This window comes from Oikopleura dioica, chromosome 2 (assembly GCF_907165135.1).
Source record: "Oikopleura dioica chromosome 2, OKI2018_I68_1.0, whole genome shotgun sequence".
Lineage (NCBI taxonomy): Eukaryota > Metazoa > Chordata > Appendicularia > Copelata > Oikopleuridae > Oikopleura > Oikopleura dioica.
The window spans coordinates 12416102-12438192 of record NC_137292.1 but is presented as its reverse complement, the minus strand read 5'-3'; the positions used below and the strand labels follow the sequence as shown (position 1 = coordinate 12438192).

At 41.2% G+C, this 22091-nt stretch overlaps 6 protein-coding genes across 7 annotated transcripts; 2 read left to right on the top strand and 4 right to left on the bottom strand.

Moving 5' to 3' along the window:
* Positions 1-45: 45 nt before the first annotated feature.
* On the bottom strand, positions 46-2576 carry LOC145696896 (uncharacterized). Its single transcript, XM_081774002.1, has 10 exons — positions 2073-2576; positions 1838-1991; positions 1610-1794; positions 1507-1569; positions 1283-1465; positions 1135-1241; positions 670-1092; positions 562-627; positions 449-520; positions 46-369 (listed from the first exon to the last, which is right to left on the bottom strand). Exons 1-10 carry the CDS (start codon positions 2430-2432, stop codon positions 285-287), a joined length of 1698 nt encoding a protein of 565 aa, XP_081630128.1. The 5' UTR covers positions 2433-2576; the 3' UTR covers positions 46-284.
* Positions 2577-3297: 721 nt separating this feature from the next.
* LOC145696899 (sorting nexin-27-like) lies at positions 3298-5468 on the bottom strand. The gene is made up of 9 exons (XM_081774006.1): positions 5331-5468; positions 5075-5277; positions 4854-5026; positions 4660-4810; positions 4510-4612; positions 4216-4463; positions 3937-4171; positions 3734-3894; positions 3298-3690 (listed from the first exon to the last, which is right to left on the bottom strand). The coding sequence occupies exons 1-9, from the start codon at positions 5431-5433 to the stop codon at positions 3616-3618; spliced, it is 1452 nt and encodes a 483-aa protein (XP_081630132.1). The 5' UTR covers positions 5434-5468; the 3' UTR covers positions 3298-3615.
* Positions 5468-8875, bottom strand: LOC145696897 (protein real-time-like). Of its 2 annotated transcripts, XM_081774003.1 has the most exons (10): positions 8758-8875; positions 8542-8711; positions 8222-8495; positions 7652-7760; positions 7421-7609; positions 7202-7371; positions 6673-7078; positions 6560-6628; positions 6459-6506; positions 5468-6256 (listed from the first exon to the last, which is right to left on the bottom strand). In XM_081774003.1, exons 1-10 carry the CDS (start codon positions 8764-8766, stop codon positions 6129-6131), a joined length of 1572 nt encoding a protein of 523 aa, XP_081630129.1. In that variant the 5' UTR covers positions 8767-8875; the 3' UTR covers positions 5468-6128. The 2 variants fall into 2 exon arrangements, with proteins under 2 accessions (XP_081630129.1, XP_081630130.1); XM_081774004.1 differs by lacking the exon at positions 6459-6506.
* Positions 8876-10166: 1291 nt separating this feature from the next.
* Positions 10167-12992, bottom strand: LOC145698493 (eukaryotic translation initiation factor 2A-like). Its single transcript, XM_081775695.1, has 8 exons — positions 12885-12992; positions 12572-12839; positions 12324-12525; positions 11974-12256; positions 11807-11932; positions 11322-11590; positions 11072-11212; positions 10167-10574 (listed from the first exon to the last, which is right to left on the bottom strand). The coding sequence occupies exons 3-8, from the start codon at positions 12375-12377 to the stop codon at positions 10329-10331; spliced, it is 1119 nt and encodes a 372-aa protein (XP_081631821.1). The 5' UTR covers positions 12378-12525; positions 12572-12839; positions 12885-12992; the 3' UTR covers positions 10167-10328.
* A 706-nt stretch (positions 12993-13698) lies between these two features.
* LOC145697455 (pyruvate kinase PKM-like) lies at positions 13699-15507 on the top strand. Its single transcript, XM_081774662.1, has 6 exons — positions 13699-13975; positions 14014-14396; positions 14439-14695; positions 14737-14922; positions 14966-15228; positions 15270-15507. The coding sequence occupies exons 1-6, from the start codon at positions 13716-13718 to the stop codon at positions 15505-15507; spliced, it is 1587 nt and encodes a 528-aa protein (XP_081630788.1). The 5' UTR covers positions 13699-13715.
* A 263-nt stretch (positions 15508-15770) lies between these two features.
* LOC145697454 (pre-mRNA-splicing factor CWC22 homolog) lies at positions 15771-21957 on the top strand. Its single transcript, XM_081774660.1, has 10 exons — positions 15771-16452; positions 16589-16907; positions 17214-17424; positions 17489-17722; positions 17769-18100; positions 18235-18525; positions 18571-19045; positions 20602-20659; positions 20704-21034; positions 21264-21957. Exons 1-9 carry the CDS (start codon positions 15773-15775, stop codon positions 20780-20782), a joined length of 2679 nt encoding a protein of 892 aa, XP_081630786.1. The 5' UTR covers positions 15771-15772; the 3' UTR covers positions 20783-21034; positions 21264-21957.
* Positions 21958-22091: the final 134 nt, after the last annotated feature.

Sequence of the window (22091 nt, the reverse complement as noted above, 5' to 3'; positions counted from 1 at the left end):
TTTTTCCTTCTGAAACCGCCAGTTTCTCAGTTTTGTTCCGGAGTGTTTAAAACCACAACTATATTTTTACTAATGATGACATGATGACAGGCAGGAAGTGTAATTTCTTGACTACGTAGAGGGGAGAAACCGCTTTGTCCTTGGGCGCGTGTGTCCAGGGAAAAGCACGGCGCGTACAAGTTGAAAGATTCGATCAATTTGCGGCGTACATATGTTTAGAGGCTAATACTGGTAGAGCAAGAATGATTTTTGCCCAAGGATTTTGTTTTTGTTGATTTTTCAGCTCAATAATTTGCAAGGCGCAGTAATTGATCCTTGGACTCGCGGCGCGATCTTCTCTCCGGCGATCCTCTTCTCTCAGGTGAATAGCTGGGAATAAAACAATCAGTCCAATTGATTAGCCCGACCAGAGTTTATAAATTGTGATTGATTCACGGGAGGAACTTACCGGCGGCGGTCATCGATTAGCGGAGAGTGACGAGAGCCAGCAAGTTCAAAATTTCTAGGCGGCGAGTTGGAGCTAAAAATAAATCAAACATTCAACTACGATTGAGTTAGTACATTGATCTTCGTTGATTTCGATCACGCGATCTCTTCAGGCTCATGTCTCCTCGTCTCCTATGACTTCTAAAAGAGCATTCGGATCTAGAGCGATTGATTGGAACCAACCTTGAATCTATAACTCTAACGGGCGAGCCTCTATCTCTATGCCGTCTGTCTTCGGCGTGCATTGGCCTTTTTCGCTCCGGAGACTTCGAAACATGCCTTGATGGGCGTCTTCTTTGAGGAGATTCTCTTCTTCCACGAGACTCATTTCGATGAACTGCTTCTGGAGAATGATGCGTTCGTCTTCTTGTCCTTGATTCATCGTTTGAAGTTCGTCGAACAGGAGATCGGTGAGCATCGCTATTTCTTCGATTCCTAGTCATTCCTGTTCTAGAATCCGATCGCCTTGGTTGTTCCTCTTGAATCGGAGTAGGAGACTTTCGTCGCGTTCGACGGGAGCTTCTCGTTTCAGGTTCTCGTCTTCCATTTCTTCCTTGGTCAACTCGCTTTGATTTACTTCGTGAACGAGATCTCTTTCTTTTCGGACTAAAACTAAATTTAATTCTTTTTTCAAAGGACTGGTACTACGTTTCACTCCTTCGGGATGTCGTTCTGTTCTTTTTCTTCTGAGGAATCATTTGAATAACATCGTCAATAAAATCATCCGCGTTGGCGTGAATATCCATTTCATCTGCCTATGACCGGTGTAAAAACAGACGACATATTTGACACTTACATGATCACTATCACTGTAATAAGCAACTTCCTGTTGCTGTTTTCTTGGTGGAGGTCTTTCAACTGACTTTTGTCTTGATTGATTGTCAGATTCACTGGATCTCTTTCTTCTAACTGGCGATGGAGAGTCCCTTCGTTTTGGTCGTTGTTCTTCTTGAATTGACTGGCGAGGAGATTGCTTTTTCTAGCAGAAGAATCGAGAAATGTTTGTAAAAATAAACAAACCTTTGGCTTGAAAGGATTTTCTCCAAATTTATCAGGCGCTCGCTCAACTGGTTTTATTTCGACCTAATAACTTTTCACACCAGTTTTACGGGAGATCAATTACCCGTCCAGATTTTTCTTTCATTGCTCTATAAGCAGCCTTCGAAAACAGCTCCGACTCAAGAAGAGTATCTGCAAGTGTATTTCCTTCTCCGTCTTCGATTTCCCAATCTTCATCGGATAGTTTCAAGCTGCCAGCGATAATTTCAAACGCAGAAGCAAGGCGATCAACCTCCACTTGGCTTTGATCTAGGAAACGCTTTAGGATGCGACGACTCTTGAGTGGACGCACCTCTAAAATTGGACCAGAATAAATTATGATAAAACGCTCGTCCGTCAGCATCCTTCAGATTAGCAATAGAAAGAGCTCCACGACCGGTTTCTTTCAAAGGCAATTCCTTGAGTATTTCCCTCATGCGACGGGGCAGATGTTGCTCACTCTTCGACTGAAACGATACATTCCCAAAGAGAAACAAACAGAATCAAAATCGCGATTTTTTCACTATCGCTATTTTTCAATTTTTAACCTTGAAGCTCTCCTTTCCAAATCGCCATCGTGCAAGATATTGCATAAGTGTATCGCCGAAGATATCTTTCACCCGTAAATCAGCGCCTGCATTTATCAATTCGCGTGTAGCCTTTGTCACGTGCTTGAACTGGCTCTCCTCGAAGGATTTTACGTTTGCTTTGACGGCGGTAAAGTCCAATATGATCATGAGTGGCGTGCGACCAAGCCGATCGCGTTGGTTAACGATCTTTTTCAGCCGCTTTTTGAAAAAATCAAAGTTGAGCTCGACGAGCTCGTCAATGTCAATCTGAGTCAGTTGTGGGTTATCGAGCACTAGTGGGCGCGATTTAGCAGTTTGATTTTCTGTGGGTTCTTTCATTTCAGTGGGTCGATTTTCGTTAGAGGTCTTTGTGGGCGATCTTGGACGATCTTTAGCGGGTTCGATCTTTCGACGGTCGGATGAGATCTTCCTCGATTTTTCTTTGGACAGGCTTCGGCGAGAGCTGCGCTTGGGGGTGGGAGATCGGGAAAGAGGGACCTTTTAGAGACTTTTGGAGAAATTGATCGGGATCTTCGACGCTTAGGGGTCGCTGAACGGCGTTTCTTAGACTCTGGACTTTTTGAAGATCTTCTACTAGAGATTCTTGCTGATCGAGAATGATTCGGTCCGATTTTCGATGAGCCATTGACTTTCTTCTCTTCCTTAGAAGACTTTCTCGAGGTTGTCTCTTCATCTTTGCCGACAGTGATTACTCTGTTCGATTTAGATCCCGATTTTGAAGCTTCTGACGTTTCTTTAGGATCTTCTGGGGGTCTGACAATTCTGCTTGAGATAGTTTTCGGTAACGCTTCTTCGGAAGAGTCATTTTCCTCCGAAGAATGAACACGGGTTCGTAGTTTTGCGATTGGACCAAGGCGACTTTGAATAGACGGGACATCCTCACCTTCTCCAGCGATCACTCGATTGTCTCCGCCGCCGAGGACGATTTTGAAGTTCCCTTCAACGTGTTAAAGCAGTTGAAATCAAATAAGATCTATACCTAATGGAGCGCCACTAGATTCAAAGGGTGCTTCCGGCTCTTCGTTCTGATAGTCGTCTCTGTCAAAACTCGATCTTCTTCTCTTGTTGTAGTTGTTGAACTTTCCCCCGCGGTTGTAGCCCTTGTATCCACCTCCTCCACCACCTCTGTAATTCTTGTAGCCCCCTCGATTTCGCATTCTGACAGTTGGTAAAAGAGATAATGTGAAGTAATCAGAGACGTATTGAATGGAAATAGGTAAGGTACTCATTTAACAGTATGTAACAGTATTTCTTATTTGTTGTGTGATGGAGAGTGGGGAGAGCGAGCAGAATTACTTTTTTTTTTTTTACTAAAGCGATTTTGTATAAAAGCTTGAACTCGTGGACGCATTGAAGACAATTTCTGTAGTCAGTCACGGAGGAAACCTGTAACTGTAGTGATAAATGATATCTGGATGAAATGGATGAATGTAAGAATGAATAAGGGCTTCTGAAACAATTTTTGCTACACAAAATGCTGTTTTGATTCTGTTTTATTCTATCATGTAGATAGCAAACGCAAGACGGACTCTGGAAGCGGCTGACTGTCGAGTTGTTCCTCGACTTTTTTCTCAAGCTAAAATGGACGTGAAAATTCCCTTTCGATAAGAAGAATTGACCTGTATTCTTGAGTAAACATCAACAGCAATTTCAGACTGAACAAGGAAAACTTTGAGCCCTTTTTCACTCTCTTTTCTTTTGTACTTGATCGCTAGACCGTCTTTGTGAGAGCAAAACTCCGTCACATCAGCCCAATCAAGAGCAATTTTGTTTCCCTCAGCTGTAGAAAAGGTTAAACAGTAGAAATGAGACCTGAACTCACCCTCATCCCCGTTATAAGCAACAATTTCTAGCTGCGACTGGAACAAATTAATCCCGACTTTCGCTGGTGGTGCACGGCGATCGCATCCAACTGGAGGGAATTTTGCTTCTTGAAGACGCAAATCATTTTCAGAATCCTTGATTTCCTCGATCAGCTTGCCTGAATGCTCTTGGGTTGCATTCAGCCGCTCCTTTGCTACTGGATTCGCTTCTTGCGCTGCTAGTTGTAACAAAATCTAAAAAATGCACATCTTTAACTGTCGATTACAAGTAACTGTACTTTTCGAAAGCTCTTGTCTTCGATAAGAATTTGCAGAAGTTCTGGAGAGAGCAAAAACAACCTCAGGAAGATCTCATTTTGATTTGGGATGACTTCTGGCTTCGTGAATCTACACAAAACGCCATCATGATCTCTGTAGAAAAGCTGCAGCGCGGCAGACCACTCCGAACCGAGGCCAATTCGTTTGAGCGCGTTTTCCAACGCATCGCCGACGGTTGTTTGTCCAGTCACTGGATAGTGGCTCCCGTCTATAAACAACTCTTTCAAAACAACAATAACTACATTTTTGATTACCAGGCAGAACTACGTATCGCTGGAAGCTCTGTTTACTGCCTCCATCTTTTTGAAGAAATTTTTCCACTGGTTCGGCGTTGTGGACAACTCGCACAGCGAGAACCTGAGTAGTTCAATTCTTAGGGCGCTAGAAATATCATTTCTACTAACCTCGTTGAGCCAAGCTTCTAGGCCCATTTTACGTTTTGTAAGTTGTGATGCATTCATTTTGAAGAGCCACTTGCCCGGAAGAGGTGGCAGAGGAAGATCGGGAAATAATCGTTGAATTTGTGCGCCTAACGCGACGAATTCAGAGTAACGCCTTTTTGATTAATTTAGGAATTAGGTTATTTACTCGCTCATACCTCAGAGCTACAAGCTCATCATTGAGATGAACGTGAAATTGAACAAAACTGCCGTCCGCTGAATGAGAATATGAAGGGATCTTGATATTTAGTGGTGCTCGATCTGTGTAGTCGTAAAACTGATCATCATCTGGATCAAGTCGTGATGCCTCTCCGGGCGGAACGGAAAGAATCTAAATAAAAAAACACGTGCAATCTATCAGATAAAAATGGCTTCATACCGTCAGCGAAAGAGAATCTCCTCCTTGCCTAATCAAATTGACGACTTGCGAGTGGGTAGCTCCTTCCACTCGATTTCCATTAACTTCAATAATTCTATCGCCTGGCCGGACGCCGACTTTTTCCGCTGCACCGCCTTGTAGCACCGCGGAGACATGTTGTAGAGGCCCGTAGAGTTTTCCTCCGATAGATTTCAACTGACCTCCTTCAAGAAAAAAAAGGAATGTAAGAACCTGACGGAAGGTTTGATCATTTTACCTTCATTGACTTGGCCTCGCACATTAAAGCCAAAGCCTGTATCTGTCTTTACTAGTACAACTGTTCTGGGCTCTTTGTAAATAGCCTGATTCGAGGTCGTCATCTCATCTACAACCAAAGACGATGAGAAAGAAGTATTGCAAGAAGGTATTATTTATTCAGAACAAAATTTGTTAAGAAAAGAAGAACGAGTTGTTGAATAAAATATTCTGTAGGTTCTAAAACTTCGGTAAAGTAGAAAACGTTTACGAGAAGAGAAACACCAGAAATAAACTAGGAAGGTTGAACTTCAGAGAAATAATATGAAGACAACGAGGTTAATATATCTTTTTACGTCATTCGTTATAATTAAGATATAAGTAGTTATCTAGCAAAAGGAAGATAAATAGGTTAATAAGCAAATAGACAAATTTAACCTTGAAGGATTCGAACAGGTAAAGAAGGGCTTGGAAAAGAGGGCTTTGAATTACTTGTCTATCTTTGTGAGCAAAAAATATCTATCAATCCATAAATGTATGTCTAAGGGGGTTTCGAAAATGCATTAAAATGAGTAGAACGATAAATATTTTTTGCAGATAAATATATATTTCGTTTTATAGACAAGCAGTTTGAGAAGAAGAAATTGTTGTTAGAAGAAGAAGAAAATGGTTAGTGACAGAGGGGCAAGATCAGTTGGAAGGTATTTGTGAGATTTATTGCATCAGACAGAGCGATCTCTCTGTGAGGTGATATGGTGGCTTGTTAGTAGAAGTTTGAGTTGTTTCAGAGTTTTTACAGTAACTGTAGTACTTCTAATATTCAGACTGATAATAACGAGAAGCCCGATTGGAAGGAGTCCAGCGAGCTAATTGATCCGCGGAGATCTTCTGGTGGCAAGACGGCGATGAAAAGTCCCATTTCTCCGCTGCCTTCCCATTTGAAAACGACTAAAAAATCGTAAAAATTAAGAAAATGTTTTGTTCATTAGTGTTCTGATCACCAGCTTATTCATAGAAGAAACACGAGAAATAATACTATTAGTAAATCCTTCATAACAGTATTAGTTCATGCATTCTAGCGTGCTTCTTTAAAAATACACCTTGTTTGTTCTCTAATTTCACCAAGTTCAAAAAGTGTGTGCTTATTTACTTTTCTCACTGCTATTTTGGCTGCACTTCAGTGTACCGAAATCTGCTACTGCAAAAGAAAAACATCAAAACAACGAAATAAAAGTAACAAGTGCTAATTACCTGATTTTTTGTCGAGATCTACGGCTCCACAGACATCGCCGACTTCTGTTTTTCCGTTAACCGTAAAGCCTAAACGTTTTCGATAATAAAAATAAAAGGAAATGAAATTATACCAGTAATTGCCGTGTGTTCGTTCCGCGAAACATCCCAGTGGACCATCGAGCCCGGTAATCCAGTTACAGTTTCTTCGTAAGGTAAAGTCACTTTGACATACCCACTATCTGTATCTTTGTTCTTGTTTCCGAAAGACGAGTCAAACGGCGCTTCTCCACCCAGCCAGGTTGGAATAGCATTTGTCTGCAAAAACTTTCGTAGATTCTTGCTGTTGTCGCTTCCGGAGTAAAGCCACACTTTGGCGCGCGTTTTTTCATCGATGAGAGGTGAAACAACGGACCAAACAGCTGTGAACGGAGCTGGAGCTCGGACGAGAAGGACGCGTCGTAAACTGTCCGGAAAAAGGTGAGCCAGAACTTCTGAGAGCTTGAGCATTGTGTCTATCACCGGTCGAGATACCCATCCCTAGAATACAAATTAAAGCTAACCCCTTTAATCAATAGTTGAATTTATAAACAGTTGTCCAAAGATGACGTGACGTAACAAGGAAAAAAATGAACTTTTCTATATCTTTGATTAAACTTGTACCTGTCGTAGACAAACATCATCGCAATCAATAAGTGCTGAGAATTGAACATGAGGATTTGGTCGATGCTCGATGAGTTTGATGATCTCTCTGATGATATCTTCCTCTTTTAGACTCTTTTGAATTGTGCGAACACCAATTTTGCCCAGGGGCAGCACCAACACTGGTCCGCCTAAATATCAACACCGTCAACATTCCATCGCCAAAATGTGGATTTTTACCTTCATTATCGAGCCCAAGCCATTTGCCATCGAAATTATTTGACCACTCTTGCGGGCACTCTTTTTTCTCCAATTCGCAGACGTTCCATGTTTTCCGCGCCTCGTTGAACTTCTTCGCCGCACTGGCAGCCCGTTCCACATTACCGTCACGTGAATTGATAAAACGCTCCAGATAGATATTGTCAATATCTTCAAACTGCGTTAATTATTCATCTAGATTACTCGCTTTACCTTTTATTTCGGATGGGAGAAGCGGTTTGAGCCGGTCTACAGGCGACTTTTCCATATTCATTTGTTTCAAATGTTTTTGAAGAATTTCCTTGCCTTGTTTCATGCTCGACTAAATATTGTATTAGATTTATTGGAAATAGCATCAAGATCAAGCTGACAGATCTAAATTATATCTTTCCATTTACGAATTTTTATACATGTGGCCCAAAACGTCACGAATATGGTTCCATTCAGAAGCGTCACAAGTTGATATCAATCAAACAATCAAAGGTAATTTTTAATATCGTACCATGCTCTTTGAGCAATATTTATGACATACTGAACAAATAAAATTAAACGGGTGGAAAAAATACAAAAAAACTCCATCTATTTCTATAAAAAGTAAAAAACTTCCCAAAATATTCATGACGCTTTGGGAAATTCACAACTCAAAGCAATTATTCTATTTTTATGATGCTGCGATCATCAGACCTAGTGACATAATAATTCAATACAAAACAAATTGAAAAAGAATTAAACGGAAGCGTCACGATCCACACATAGCCATATTCTCGAAGTATGATCCCTTACCGTATATTGCCTAATCATAAGCTTTTCCACCGTCGATTCAAAGCCCCAAAACGAAGATATTGTCAACTTCGCTTCTTGAGTAAACTTGGTTAAATTGTCCCCATCGGCCCAGTATTTGCAAGTCTCTTCGACTTTTACTTTGTTGTCGAATGACTCGTTCCATGCAGTGATCGTGAGCGTCCGTTTCTTGCGATCAAGCACATTTCTCTGGCAGAAGAAGATTGAATCGATTCCCATCATTCGCCGCAGCATTCCGGGGATTTCTGGCTGTAGTCTGGAAATTAAAAATTTTATGGCTAAAACGTTAATTCTTTGCGCACCTGCATCGTCTCAAAATGTTATGAATACCATTCTCATCTGTTTCTTCCTTCACATCCATCTCTTTTATAATCGGAATATCTGGGCATCCGTTTTCTCCAAATCTCCTCTGGTACGCTTCCATGACATATTCAAAGGGGTATTCATACTCCTTAACCGGGCTCTTGTAGTCCTGAAAGCGGAATATCTCCGAGAAGATCTTTTAAAAAAGATAGTACCTGGACCATGTTCTAAAGAATCTCTAAAAAGGAACAGGATGAAAGCCTTTTTTTCAATTCCGATTTCACCGAAAACAACTTTGTTCTCTAAAAGCAAATTTATAAGATTACGCCACTGGCTGCGGCAAAATAATCAACTCAGCAATGATTTTTCTCACTATAGTGATTCTGAGCAAACCACTCAAGATAAACGGATAAAAAACGGGGGTCAATCTTTGCCCCACATGATAATCTGCACCAAGCTATAAATAAATCAAACCGATATAAAACAAAAATATCTTCTTCTTTTTGTTCTTTTGACCCATTTTTGTCTCTTTATATTCTAATCTCTTTAAATTTTGTTTATTTTTAAAACAAAGATAAGATTTTTGATCGGTTCAAGATTTTGGCAAAAAATAAAAATAAGGACACGCAACGCAACCATTCTTTCGTGCGTCAAACAATAGTCATTATTGCAGCTTTTTCTTTTTCTGACACTGAATATTTATATTTGACAGCCTTCATTGTTAGCACCCATATCCATCGATTGTCTGCGGCAATTATTTCAAGGGCGAACTGTTCGGTTTGAACCGGTTCACTTTTCTTGGCTCGCTGAGAATTTCTACTTGGCTCTCAAGTATCTCTGTGTTTTCTTGCGAAATGGTTGTGGGTTGACTTTATGGACAATTTATAAGGCAATTAAAATCGTGTCAGACTGAGATCAGACGATAAATTATAACTTGTCGGCTGATTATTGGGCTAGACCGGATTAATAGCAGCTAAGAGTCTTAGCTTAAGACGATCTCCTTGGTCTCGAAATGGTACTTAGACGGATTTAAACTCTTCCTAACCACTTTCCTGATCCTTTATCCACAATTCTAGCGTTGACAATGTGCATTCCCAAATGGCTCGCTTCAACAATGTCATACTGAAAGATCGATTCTTCAATCTCTTCCTTCTCTAGCTCCTGGAAAATCGGATTGTGAAGGTAGTAAAAAGACAAGTGTCCGAGCGCCGAGTCCTTCATCCATCCGTGCTGCTCGAGAATCTGTCCTTTGCTGTCTCTTCGTATAAAAGTAACCCGACCATAAGAACGCTTTATTAAAACTCTACTAATGGGTTCACAAAAGGACTCTGGTGAATAATTATAAAAAAGATACAAAGATAATTTTATTTGGACCCGTCTGCTCGCCGCTCCAGCAATATTAGCGATGGCATCATTTCCTTGCGAATCCATAATCTCCACATTAATTTTTGACGTGTCAATTTTTCCATTAGGCATGAGTCCCATCTTCTCGGTTTGAAACGATGCTTTTTGCAGCGCCCCGCAAGGAAGCCGCGAGCATAGAATATAACTTGAGCTGGCTCTCTTTAGACAGCGCAGCATTTGCATCCTCTAAAATGAATTCGTTGGTTATTCTTTTCCTTGATTGCAATTTTGCATTTCCTCTGTTTGCATGAATCAATGGATGGAACATGAACTTTGAAGTTCAAAGTTTGAACATTTAGAAAACGGCAGTTAACTTTTCAATTTTAACAAAATTATAACTAAATCTTTCTTGCGATTTTCAACTAAATTAAGAGTTGAAAGATTAAATTTGCAATTTCTGCAATTCGTCTCTCAAAGCTTCCTCATTCTTAATCTTCTCGAGTTGATCCTTTTCCAGTGTCTCTCCAGCTGCCACGCGCTTTTTCAGCCCCTCGATTGCGTTCAGCTTCTTTTGAATTTTGCGAGCTTCGCGTTCGGCGTCACTTTTGCCGCTCGTTGGAGCAGTTGGTTCCGAGATTTTCTTGGCTTCCTCTTCTTTTGCTTGTGCTTTTTCTTCGGCTTGCCGTTTCTAGCGGAATTGATTTATAGAGACGTTTACGCCAACCTTGCATAAGGCTTAATTGCTAAACTGACAGACCTAGAGATTTTTCTTTGTCAGCGAAAATTGGTCATTTTCATATATTAATCTTCAGTTACAAATAGAGCCGTTTTTTCAATCACATTAATATTCAAAACGACAGAAAATGGTCCCTGTCTAGGACAACCAAATTCAGGTATTTCAGTCATATAATATGACTCATATTATATGAGTACTATCGCAGAATTTTTGATAATAGATAACTTATAAAAGATATTGTAGTTTTGTCTACTGTTAAAGCTCAGATTATTGTTTACCAATAAAAGGTCTAAGTTCTCACTTTACTGTTCTCAGATAAACTCTCTTTTTAAAAGTTTGTGTCGGAATCTCTCCGCAGCAAAAAGATGCAATAATATTGAATGATGAATTATCAATTAAAACTCGAACTTTTCAAAATATCCTCTCTGCGAGTATCAATGATGCATTACCTTGGCCTCTTTTCGCTTTTTATTCTTCAATTGCGATGCGGTCAGCGCCGGCTGTCCACTCTTTGGGTTGTTTTTTGCGTCAATAACCGCCTGGATGGCGGCGTTTGGATCTGAGGGTTTCTCGTCTTCGCGGATTTTAGCCTGAAAAGTCGTTTGAATCAGTACTCAAATGCCAATTTGTCAAGGGCTAAAGATGGGGCAAAAGGCCGTGCGGATTATTTCTACAGTTTTAATACATCACGAGACTTACATTGTAATCCTTGCGTCCTCGCGCGTGGGGCGGGACGTATCCTTTCGGCTTCTCGGCCGCTTGTTTCTGTATCAGCTGTTTGGATGGCTTCGTTATTTCAAATTGACGTGTGCGAGGGCTAGGCTGGAAACCGACCGACCACAGCTCGACTTTTTCGCCAGTCGGGTAGGGGCTGTCGTGCTTTAGTTCTCCGTGATAGTGCGAAATTTTCCAGCCATTGCCAACGCGAAGTCGTGGCGCTGTCGTAGCCCATATATAATGCTCCCCATCTACGAAAAATGAATATATTTAAATGGAGGATCATTCATTTGCACAGCAGGTAACGGCCTTGATGAAAAGGGATAAGACTCTACTTTTAGTTGAATTAACTTTTTCTTTTATAATTCGAATGTAAATTAACAACTGAGAATGGTTGATTAGCAAGTCTAATCTAAATAATAAGCCATGAAACGGCCCGCCCTAGATAATCCCGTATTGATTCTGACCTGGTGACCAGTGGAAATTCGTTGTATCAGGAGCTTCAGGTTCAGATATCTTCTCGTTTTTCCTTACATCCCAACATTCCATCTTCCCTCGGAGATTCCCAAAGCCGGCGATCATCAGCAAACTTCCTAAGAAGGATTCGAAAGGTTCCTCTTTCCCACACACCTACCTTGTGGATTGAAATGGCAAGTATTTCTAGGGCCAGTTCCATAGTCAAATTTGATATTTCCCTTGTTATCGTACAACGTTGCCTTGGCCGGCATAAATCCATAAACAGCGCAGAAGAAATCACCATCGGGAGACCACTCGATGTGATAAATAGGCCCCTTTTTCTTTAATTCAACAGTTTGGCTTTCTCCCTTCTGGGCATTCAGCAGATACAGCGTATTTTCGCCATAATACGACTCGCTAGAAGTTTCTGTTGCCGTCAAAGCTAGAAGATCTTTTCCACTGAATAAGGGAGGAGAAAATTATATCTTCAAAAACAAGGCCTTTTCAATTAAGTTTCATCCCTTTCCTTGGTGACCAATAGAAACCGCAAGTATCGGCCTTGTAAAAACATTTCTGTGCCATTTTGTCTTTCAGTTCTGGTAGACGATGAATTCTTACAAAAGCAGGATCTCCTTTTTCGAGCTTTTTCCGAAGACAGCTACTTTGTATGGGGGTCGACCAGGGGCAACGGAGTGTGTCATGATGTTGTCCACTTTCAGTTTATTCAGCACTGAAATCCGTCATTTGACAGTCTGCTGATTACAATTCGACTTTACCTGTTGTAGGAGAAGAGCGAGCATAAGTCATTAGTTGAGGTCCGATCTTTCTAAGAAGGAAGTTGCTATCAGACGTCCAGTTTGGCTCCCAACCTTCTACAGACCCCCGGTGAATGAAACCACCCATTTCTTCACCAGAAGGAATGGCGAAGAATTTCACATTCGGGCCTGGATTCGGGTTGTCTTTTGTCTCGTAGTATTGATGGAAAGTGACCAACTGGTCGGCGTTCGGTGACCATTTGAAGAAAACAGCGCGGGAAATTGGAAGCTGAAGGGTGAAAATAGAAGGAGTAAACCAATTTACTTCTCTTACTCTTGAAACGACGGACCAGTCAGCAACGTTGATCACAATCGTCTCGATATTATTACAGTAAGCGAAGAGCTTTCCACAGTGGCTCCATTCGAAAAGTCTAACACCTTTAGATTGGGTCCAAAATAACTCGAATGGGTCGCGTCCTTCTGATTAAAAAAGCTAGCTTCATTTGTCTTTCCTTTTTCTGTAGATATTCTTATGAAAACAAATCTTAGAGTTTCTGCAGAAGGGATTGGTGGGTAGGATTTTATGATAATAGATGAGTTCGTTTTTAATAAATGAGAATTATTGGACCAGGTCCTTTTCCAGTTTCAGGTTTGAAAGCTTCCACTTCCGTGTAGTTTGTCGACAGATCGAAAACGCGCAAACCTTTCGATCCGTTCTCTGCGAGGAGAACCATTCTAGGGAAGATTTTGGTACATCAGTGATCTTTATTGTGTATTCTTTTCAGTGAAATAATAAGTTTTAGTGACAGACATTACTAATGTTTAACGATAACTCTAAGGAAGACCTTGATCAATCGTTTATCAACTTATCATTGGTGATATCATTTGATTACACTAATTAACTGTAACTGTTTGTATGAAAAAAAATCATGGTACAAGAATTAAGGCGTTCAGGTTTTCCTCTGAGTGAGTTGAAAAAGGGAACGGAGCGCGAATGCGGCGCTGATTGGCCTGAGCGCTGCGCCAAGTGAAAACCAGAATCTCACAGAAATCGACTGACGTTTATATTATTTTTAATTTTATTTTACGAGAAACAGTGATTATCCATAAAAAATATGATACAAAGACCTGGCACATGAAATATATTTTTAGAGATTTTGAGAAAATGCGTGATCGAAAGTTGTCTGAATCGACTCCTCAGTTGGCCGCCCAGGAAGCAAATACAGTGCTTTCGCACAACTGTCTTCTCAACATCGACGCTGATGTTGGCACTCACCGAGCAACTCACGTTGTCTGTACCATTGGTCCAGTGTCTCGCTCTGTCGAAAAGCTCACTGAGTTGATTGAAGCAGGAATGGACGTTGTTAGACTCAACTTTTCCCACGGAACGCACGATTACCACCGGGAAACAATCGAAAATGCTAGGTAAAAGACTCCATATAAACGATTTTTCAATCGGTTAGAACCGCGATCGACAACCTTCGCGAAAAGAAGACTCTCTTCAAACCCGTCGCGATCGCTTTGGACACAAAAGGTCCGGAGATCCGAACAGGTCTTCTTGCTGGTGGTGGATCAGCCATTGTTACGCTCAAGAAAGGCAACAAAATCACCCTCTCCTTGGATGAAAAAGACTTCGAAACCGGCACCGAAGAGCAGATCTATGTCGACTACAAAAACTTGCCAAAAGTGATCAAGAAAGGCGACGAAATCTTCATTGACGACGGGTTGATTTCTATCAAAGCTGTTGAAATCGCGAATGACAAAGTGATCTGTGAGATTTTGAATGGCGGAGAGCTTGGCTCAAAGAAGGGAGTCAATCTTCCTGGAATCGAAGTAGATCTTCCAGGTACGGTTTGAGCTTTCTTGAAAGAAAATATTTTGGTTTTAGCTGTCTCTGAGAAAGACAAGAAGGATCTTCTCTTCGGCGTTGAAATGGGCGTCGACATGATTTTTGCATCCTTCATCCGAAAAGCTGGTGATGTGATGGCAGTCAGAGATGTTCTCGGCGAAGAGGGAGCAGGGATCAAGATCATTTCCAAAATCGAAAACCATGAGGGAGTCAAAAAGATCGATGAAGTCATCCAAGCGTCCGATGGTGTCATGGTTGCTCGAGGCGACATGGGAATTGAAATTCCAGCGGAAAAGGTTCAAAGAGAAATAATTTCTGTTAATAGTCATTATTTAAGGTCTTCCTTGCTCAAAAAATGATCATCGGCCGATGCAACACTGCTGGTAAACCGGTTATTTGTGCTACACAGATGTTGGAGTCGATGACGACCAAGCCTCGACCTACAAGAGCGGAAGTAAGCGACGTCGCTAACGCTGTCCTCGACGGTGCTGATTGTGTCATGCTCTCAGGAGAAACTGCCAAGGTCTGAACGTTTCATCCATCTTGTTTATAACTTCTCTTTCCAGGGAGATTACCCAGTTGAAGCCGTCCAAATGATGTCGAGTATTTCCCTCCGCGCTGAGAGCGCCATCTTCCACGATCAGCTCTTTTCTGATCTCAGACAAAACACTGGAGTCTCAAAGGACTGGACCGAAATCATCGCCATCTCTGTCGTCGAAGCTGCCATCAAGTGCAACGCCGATTGCATTATCGTCCTCACCAGAAGTGGCCGAGCTGCGATGAGAATCGCTAAGTACAGACCACGATGCCCTATTCTAGCGGTCACCAGGTATAGAATTATTTCAAAATAAAAGAGTAACGCGCCCTTAGATTTGAACAAGCAGCGCGTCAATGCTACCTTCACCGGGGAATCCACCCATTGTTGTTTACAGATGATGTCCTTCCAAATTGGGATGAGGACATCGAAGCGCGAATCAAGTTTGCCATGAAGTGCGGCTTGGATCGCGGCTTCATCAAGAACAACCGCATCGCAGTCATCGTCTCTGGCTGGGCCCAGGGACGATCCAACACTACCAACACCATGCGACTCGTCAACATTTCTGGCTAATCTGTCTGACTACTTTCATCGCACTCTAGTTCACATTTTCGTTCAACAAAAGCATATCACATGTTCTCAATTTCTAACAGATCTTCATTTATCTTATTTGTTTCCAATTCTGTATCAACTTTGCCAAGTTCATTGCCATTTCAAAATTGCAAGTTGCAAAAATTTGATATTACATGACATTTTTTCTTGAAACAATCGTTCACAACCATTTAACTTATAATAAAATCTTCTCAAACAGTCCTAAAATTTGTTCGTTCGTCTAGATATGGGAGAGCGTAGAAGTCGTTCGAGCAGCTCCTCGAGCTCTAGTAGCTCTTCTTCGAGCGATGATGATCGAAGAAAATCCCGACGATCCCGAAGTCGCTCTAAGTCGCCAGAAAAGCGTAGTGGGCCAAAGTCGACTGTAGCGGTCTTAAAAACGGAAAAGTCGCCTGAGCGAGAGAAGAAGTCGCGCTCCAAATCTCCAGCTAGGAAGAGCAGATCCAAGTCTCCCCCCAAAAGGAACAGATCCAAGTCGCCAAAGAAAGCCGAAGAAGCAACAGTAAACGACCCAAGACAGCCGAGAAATCCGAGGAATAAGAAAGATGACATCTTGGCCAACAGAACAGGTGGCGCTTACATTCCACCTGCGAAGCTTAAGGCGATGCAAGCAGCTATTACGGACAAAAGCTCCGTCGAATACCAGCGAATTTCGTGGGAAGCGTTGAAGAAATCCATTCACGGTATCGTCAACAAAGTCAATGTTTCGAATATTAGTCTCATCATTCGCGAGCTCTTCTCCGAAAACATCATGCGCGGACGAGGTTTGCTCACCAGATCGATTTTGCAAGCGCAAGGTGCTTCGCCAACCTTTACGAATGTTTACGCAGCATTTGTGGCAATTATCAACACTAAGTTTCCGACCATAGGAGAACTCATTCTCTCTCGTCTGGTTCTTGTCTTTAGGCAGGGACTTAAAATTTATAAATATCAAACTGTTTGATCGTTCTCAATGATCCCACACTTATAAAGCGAAAAATTATTTACATACACTATATTTTCAAGTTAAACTTTTCATTATCAATTTTAAACTCTCAAAAAGACGTTCATTCCGCCGCAATCAAAAAGATCTGTGCCTGAATGCCTGCAAATTCGTCGCACATTTAGTTAACCAACAAGTTTGCCACGAAATTCTTGCACTCGAGATTCTCACCTTGCTCCTTGAGAATCCTACTGATGATTCTGTGGAAGTGGCTGTTGGCTTCATCAAAGAAATTGGCTTGAAACTCTCTGAAGTTTCCAGCAGAGCTTTGGCTGCAATTTTCGAACGAATGAGGAATATTCTCCACGAAGCCTCCATTGATAAAAGAACGCAGTATATGATTGAAGTTCTTTTCGCCATCCGAAAGGATGGATTCTCGGTACGATTGTGTACTTTACATTATGATAATTATTTTGATTTATGAATCTGTTGTTTCATTCAGCTCGCTTTCAACAAGGGTAGGTCCCTTCAGCTCACTTGGTCAAACGTTTTCTTACAGACCGAGGTCTTTTCTCAAGAAGACAGAGAGCTTCAGGACAAAATTGGTGTAAACGGTCTCTGTTACTACCCAATTTAAAAATTATCAGTAATCACAGTAGGCTTTCAGCTTATGGTTTCTAGCGAATACCTTTTGAGTTTTATTTTTTATTTGATGCTTTCGAGGTCTTTTAATAACTTTTATTAGGAGCACCCTATCGTCATCGAGGAGCTAGATTTGGTAGAAGAAGATGACCAATTTACGCACATGATCAGACTTGATGGTGAATACAAGGAGGAGATGATGCTCAATGTCTTTAAAAAAGACGATGACTTCCTTACGAATGAGAAGCAATATGAAGACATCAAACGGGAAATCCTTGGCGAGAGTGACGAGTCTGGCTCTGATGATTCTTCAGGAACGGCTTTTCACTTTGATAGACTAGTAATTTCTTGGAAGAATAATAGTGAAGTCAGAAAAAGACTCTGATTCGTCGGATAGCGATTCTAACAGCGATGCAGACTCTGAAACAGCGGCCATGGAAGCTGCAAAGGCAACTGCTGATCCTAAGGGCCAAACTCTCATTATCGATAGAACCGAGATAAATACAGTCGAGCTCAGGAAGACGATCTATCTAACCATTCAATCTTCTGTTGACTTCGAAGAGTGCTGCCATAAATTGATGAAGCTGCAGATTCCGGAGGCAATGTGGAAAGGTGGAAAAGAAAAATAATTAAAGACAGCTTAAAAATTTTTACCTAGAAATGTGCCACATGATCGTGGATTGTTGCGGACAAAATCGAACGTACGAAAAGTTCTTCGGACTCACGGCAACTCGCCTGTGTTTAATCAAGCGAGAATACATGGAATTATTCGAGCTGATCTTCGTTGAGTCCTACGAAACGATCCACCGGCTGGAAACGAATAAATTAAGAAACGTTGCGAAGTTCTTTGCCCAACTCTTGTATGCTGACGCGATCCCGTGGAGCGTGATGTCTACAATTGCCATCACGGAAGATACAACTACTTCTTCCTCCCGTATTTTTATCAAAATATTGTTTCAGGAGCTTTCCCAGTACATGGGTCTTCCAAAGGTAATTTCAGTCAAATTAGTTCCAGAAGGGTGACTTACCCGTCATAGTGTCTTTGATCTTCCTGCCTATATATTTTATTTGCGTCGTTTTTTGAAACAATTTGATAAATTCTCGTGTTAATATATTGAATCTAGCTCAATACGCGGCTTCAAGAAGACACAATGGCGGTTTTCTTCGAAGGTCTCTTCCCAAAAGATAATCCAAAGAACACTCGATTTGCGATCAATTTTTTCACTTCTATCGGTCTCGGTGGACTTACTGACGGCCTTCGCGATTTCTTGAAAACAGGAAAAGTCAAGGGGATGGATTCGAGCGATGAGTCCGAATCCAGCGATGATTCTAGCTCAAGCTCCAGTAGCAGCGACTCGAGCGAGTCTGAACCTGAAGATATTGAGGCCATTTTCAAAAAGCAACAACAACCGGAGGTAAACTATCCATTTCTTACAAAAAAGTCTAATTCTTCGAGGAAGATTAAGAAAGAAAGACGTTCTCGTACTCCTGAACGACGACGAAGACGATCACCAACTCCCGAGAAAAGGCGCCGTCGATCTCCAACTCCTGAAAAACGTCGGAAAGTTTCTCGACATTCCGTTTCACGTAGTCGATCACGAACACCAGAAAGACGTCGAAAAGCATCCCGAAGATCAAGATCGCGATCTAGGACTCCTGATAAACGCCGTCGAGGACGATCAGACTCGATGAAAAAAGAGAGGCGATCGCGAAGCCGCTCGGCCTCCAAGGAATCAAGGAAGAAAAAAGAGAAGTCAAGGAGGACGCGAAGCAGATCGCGAAGACGACGATCTCGATCTGATAGCGATGACTCTCGCCAAGAGTCGCGAAAATCAAAGAAGTCCAAGAGGATTACGGAATCCGAAGAGCGAGAACTCAAACGCGCCAAGAAAGAAGCTGAGGCGATGAAGGAGCGCATGCGAAAGCGAAAGCACGGTACACATTCTGTATATATTTACTGTCGCGTGACTGGAGATCACGAGACAAACACGAGGGTTGATTGTGGTCAACGAAGATTAAAATATCTTAAGTGATGTAATCCATTGAACCAATATTCAATCATATGCTAGTTCTACGTCATTTTTGGACATCTGTGGAACAGTCATGTTTGTGACGCCATGAAAAATTCTATTCTTGAGCAAGAAATCCTGGTTTTATTTTTATCTCCGTCAGAAAGACGGTATTTCTTATAGACATATTTTAACGCAATAGGATGATACCGTATGTCAGATCTACCACGTTGATATTGTGACGTCTGCATAACTTTAATTTTGTCAGAGTGATATGTTCACATGGGAACATAGACGCCTGCACTGAGAGTGTTCAAGTATTTAAATCCTCGGTTTTATCAAAATATGTGGGGGTTGATAGAGAAGAGTAGAGCTTCTCAGGCAACTAAGTTCTTTAGTGAACCTATTATGTAATTAGTTTATTCTACCAAGGGGCTTTTTGTGCTTGGTATTAATGGTTCTATTTTACAAGAGCAAATTATTCTGATTACCTCGGTTATTTTCTGAGAAATGCGGTAGCTGATTTCATTCACGGCCTCAGATACATGTTGTTATTGAGAAGCATTCATATATAGGGCCGACGAGCAAAAAGTCAACCCCTAGAACCCGTTAAGGTAGATTTCTGAAACTTTGTAAAGGTGTTTATTTTGGCCCAACTAAAAAAATTGTAATTGAAAATATTTTGGTCGGATCACGTGATCACGTGTTACAGACCCTGGAAAAGCTAGAAAAGCTTGCCAACCTCGATCCCCTTACCTCAGTGGATCATAATGTAGCTCACATAAAAGAGCACAAAAGTTATTTCTAAAGAATCCAAAACATTTTTGGTGCCAAGATCACATGAGTTGCTAGAGGGAATTGAAATGTCCAAAAGGCCCTTTTGCAACTTATTTTGGCCTAAAAGCCCGCGAAACCTGGATTTTTACCTCAATTTTAGCTAGTTTTGGGTCCTTATATAGTCTCTAGCGTCTCCTGTAAGAACGGCACCAAGAATTTTTAACTAAGCCACTAGAACAAATTAAGACCTATCTTTCTAGCCTAACGAGAAGATGATACCATAAGGGGATCAAGCTCGGCAAGCTTTTCTAGCTTTTAGAGCGTCTGTAACCCGCGATCACGTGATCCGATCAAAAAATTTTCAATTACAATTTTTTCAATTGGGCTAAAATAAACACTTCTACAAAGTTTCGGGCGTTTCCATCAACGGGTACTTGGGGTTGATTTTTTGCTCGTCGGCCCTATTCATATAGAATCCGCTGAGCTAATATCTAATGACAATTAATGGGCTTTATACAGCTGGTCTAGTTTTGTGGCCGACAGCCCGACGCAGTCATTCGGATTTAATCTCTTCCCGAAGTTTCTACCTTATGGAAGATTCAACTTCGCAATATTACAGTTGCCTTGATATTCTTTAGTTCAATCTCTATTCAAAAATAGCTCCCGCCTCGACTCTTATATTTTCTAGCTGATCCTGTTTTCTAGGCTCTCCGGATAGAAAACGCGAGCGGTCTACGTCCCATGAGGACCGGGGACGTAAACGGTAAGTTCTCACTATTGTTCAAGAAATTAATGTGCCCATTTCAGAGACCGCCGTCGCACAAAATCACGATCCGTTTCATATGAACGACGACGAAATCGTTCCCGATCTCATGCTGGTCGATAGACCTATTTTTAAACAAAATGATAGAAAAAATTTAACTGCCACAATAAATTGAATTTTCCCATGTTAAAGAAAAGTTGTCTTATTTTTTCTTCAGAGTTTTGAGGCTCAATTATTGAGCGAATAAGAATATATTTCCGGAAGAAGATGAGTGTGACAAGGCTGAACGGAAACGGAAACTCAGCTAAAAGATCATGTGGTGGAGGATTATAGGATGGAAAAGTAGACAGCATGAGTGAATGTCTTCGAGCACAAGTAAGTCTTATCGCAACATAATTACAGAAATTCATAAACATCTGAACGTTATCTGTTATTATTCAGTGTATCAGTATCTAATATGCCTTTTGATCTTATGGACTCATACTCATATCTGAGTGATAGTTCCGTGGAATAAGCATGTATCGCTCAATAACCAACCCTTGATCATTTCATCTTCAACTTTTCAAAGTACCAGTGTAAAGCAGATTATCTACACATTCTATAGGTACGTGACGTGAACGGACAATTTCCCTCTTCTGCGCTCGTTGCCACTCTCTACCGCCCAGGCCGATGCTCGTGCGCCGCTGCTCATATAAATACGCGCTTAGAAACTTTTCAACAAAATATCTTAATCATAACATAAATCAATAACTTTTGTTAACATGGCAAAAATCGCGACAATTTTCGGCGGCACACACTCACCGAGAAAATCGAAGAAAGAGCAGAAGAAACTGAACGAATGGGTCTGGCAGCGGCAGGATTGCGCTTACTACTTCTTTGTCCCCTTGGCTGATACTCACCGGATGATGCAGTGCTGCCATATCACCAAAACAGAAATTAAGGGGCGAAACATCACCATCTTCGGGCGAAACCTTCTCCATGATATGAACAGCTGCACGACTACGTACGCTAACTGGCGGAAGGATATCGAGATCCCGGAGGAATCTGAAGTTTCCGTGACGACCTTCGTTGACAAACTCTCCGTAGCAGTTTCCATCAGTAAAACAAGCATTTAACTCTGTTCAATTTGCTTTTCCAGAAAAAGATTTTTAAGGAAATTCCTTCTGTTAGATAATTCTGTGACAATTCTTATCTTGTTCCTTCGTTCAACTTACCTACTGCCTTAATTTGAAAAGAAAATAATAATAACTTCAGTCAACACAAATTGATTTTTGCTTTCAATAAACAAATCATGGCAATTCATTTTGATGATTATAAATTGAAATTTATAATCTATCGGCTTCAGTTTATCAGCCATCAATATTCTTGGAGGTCAGAAATACTGCAGGTCAGAAAATATACGAGCAATATTGATGATGTAGAAAATTTTTCT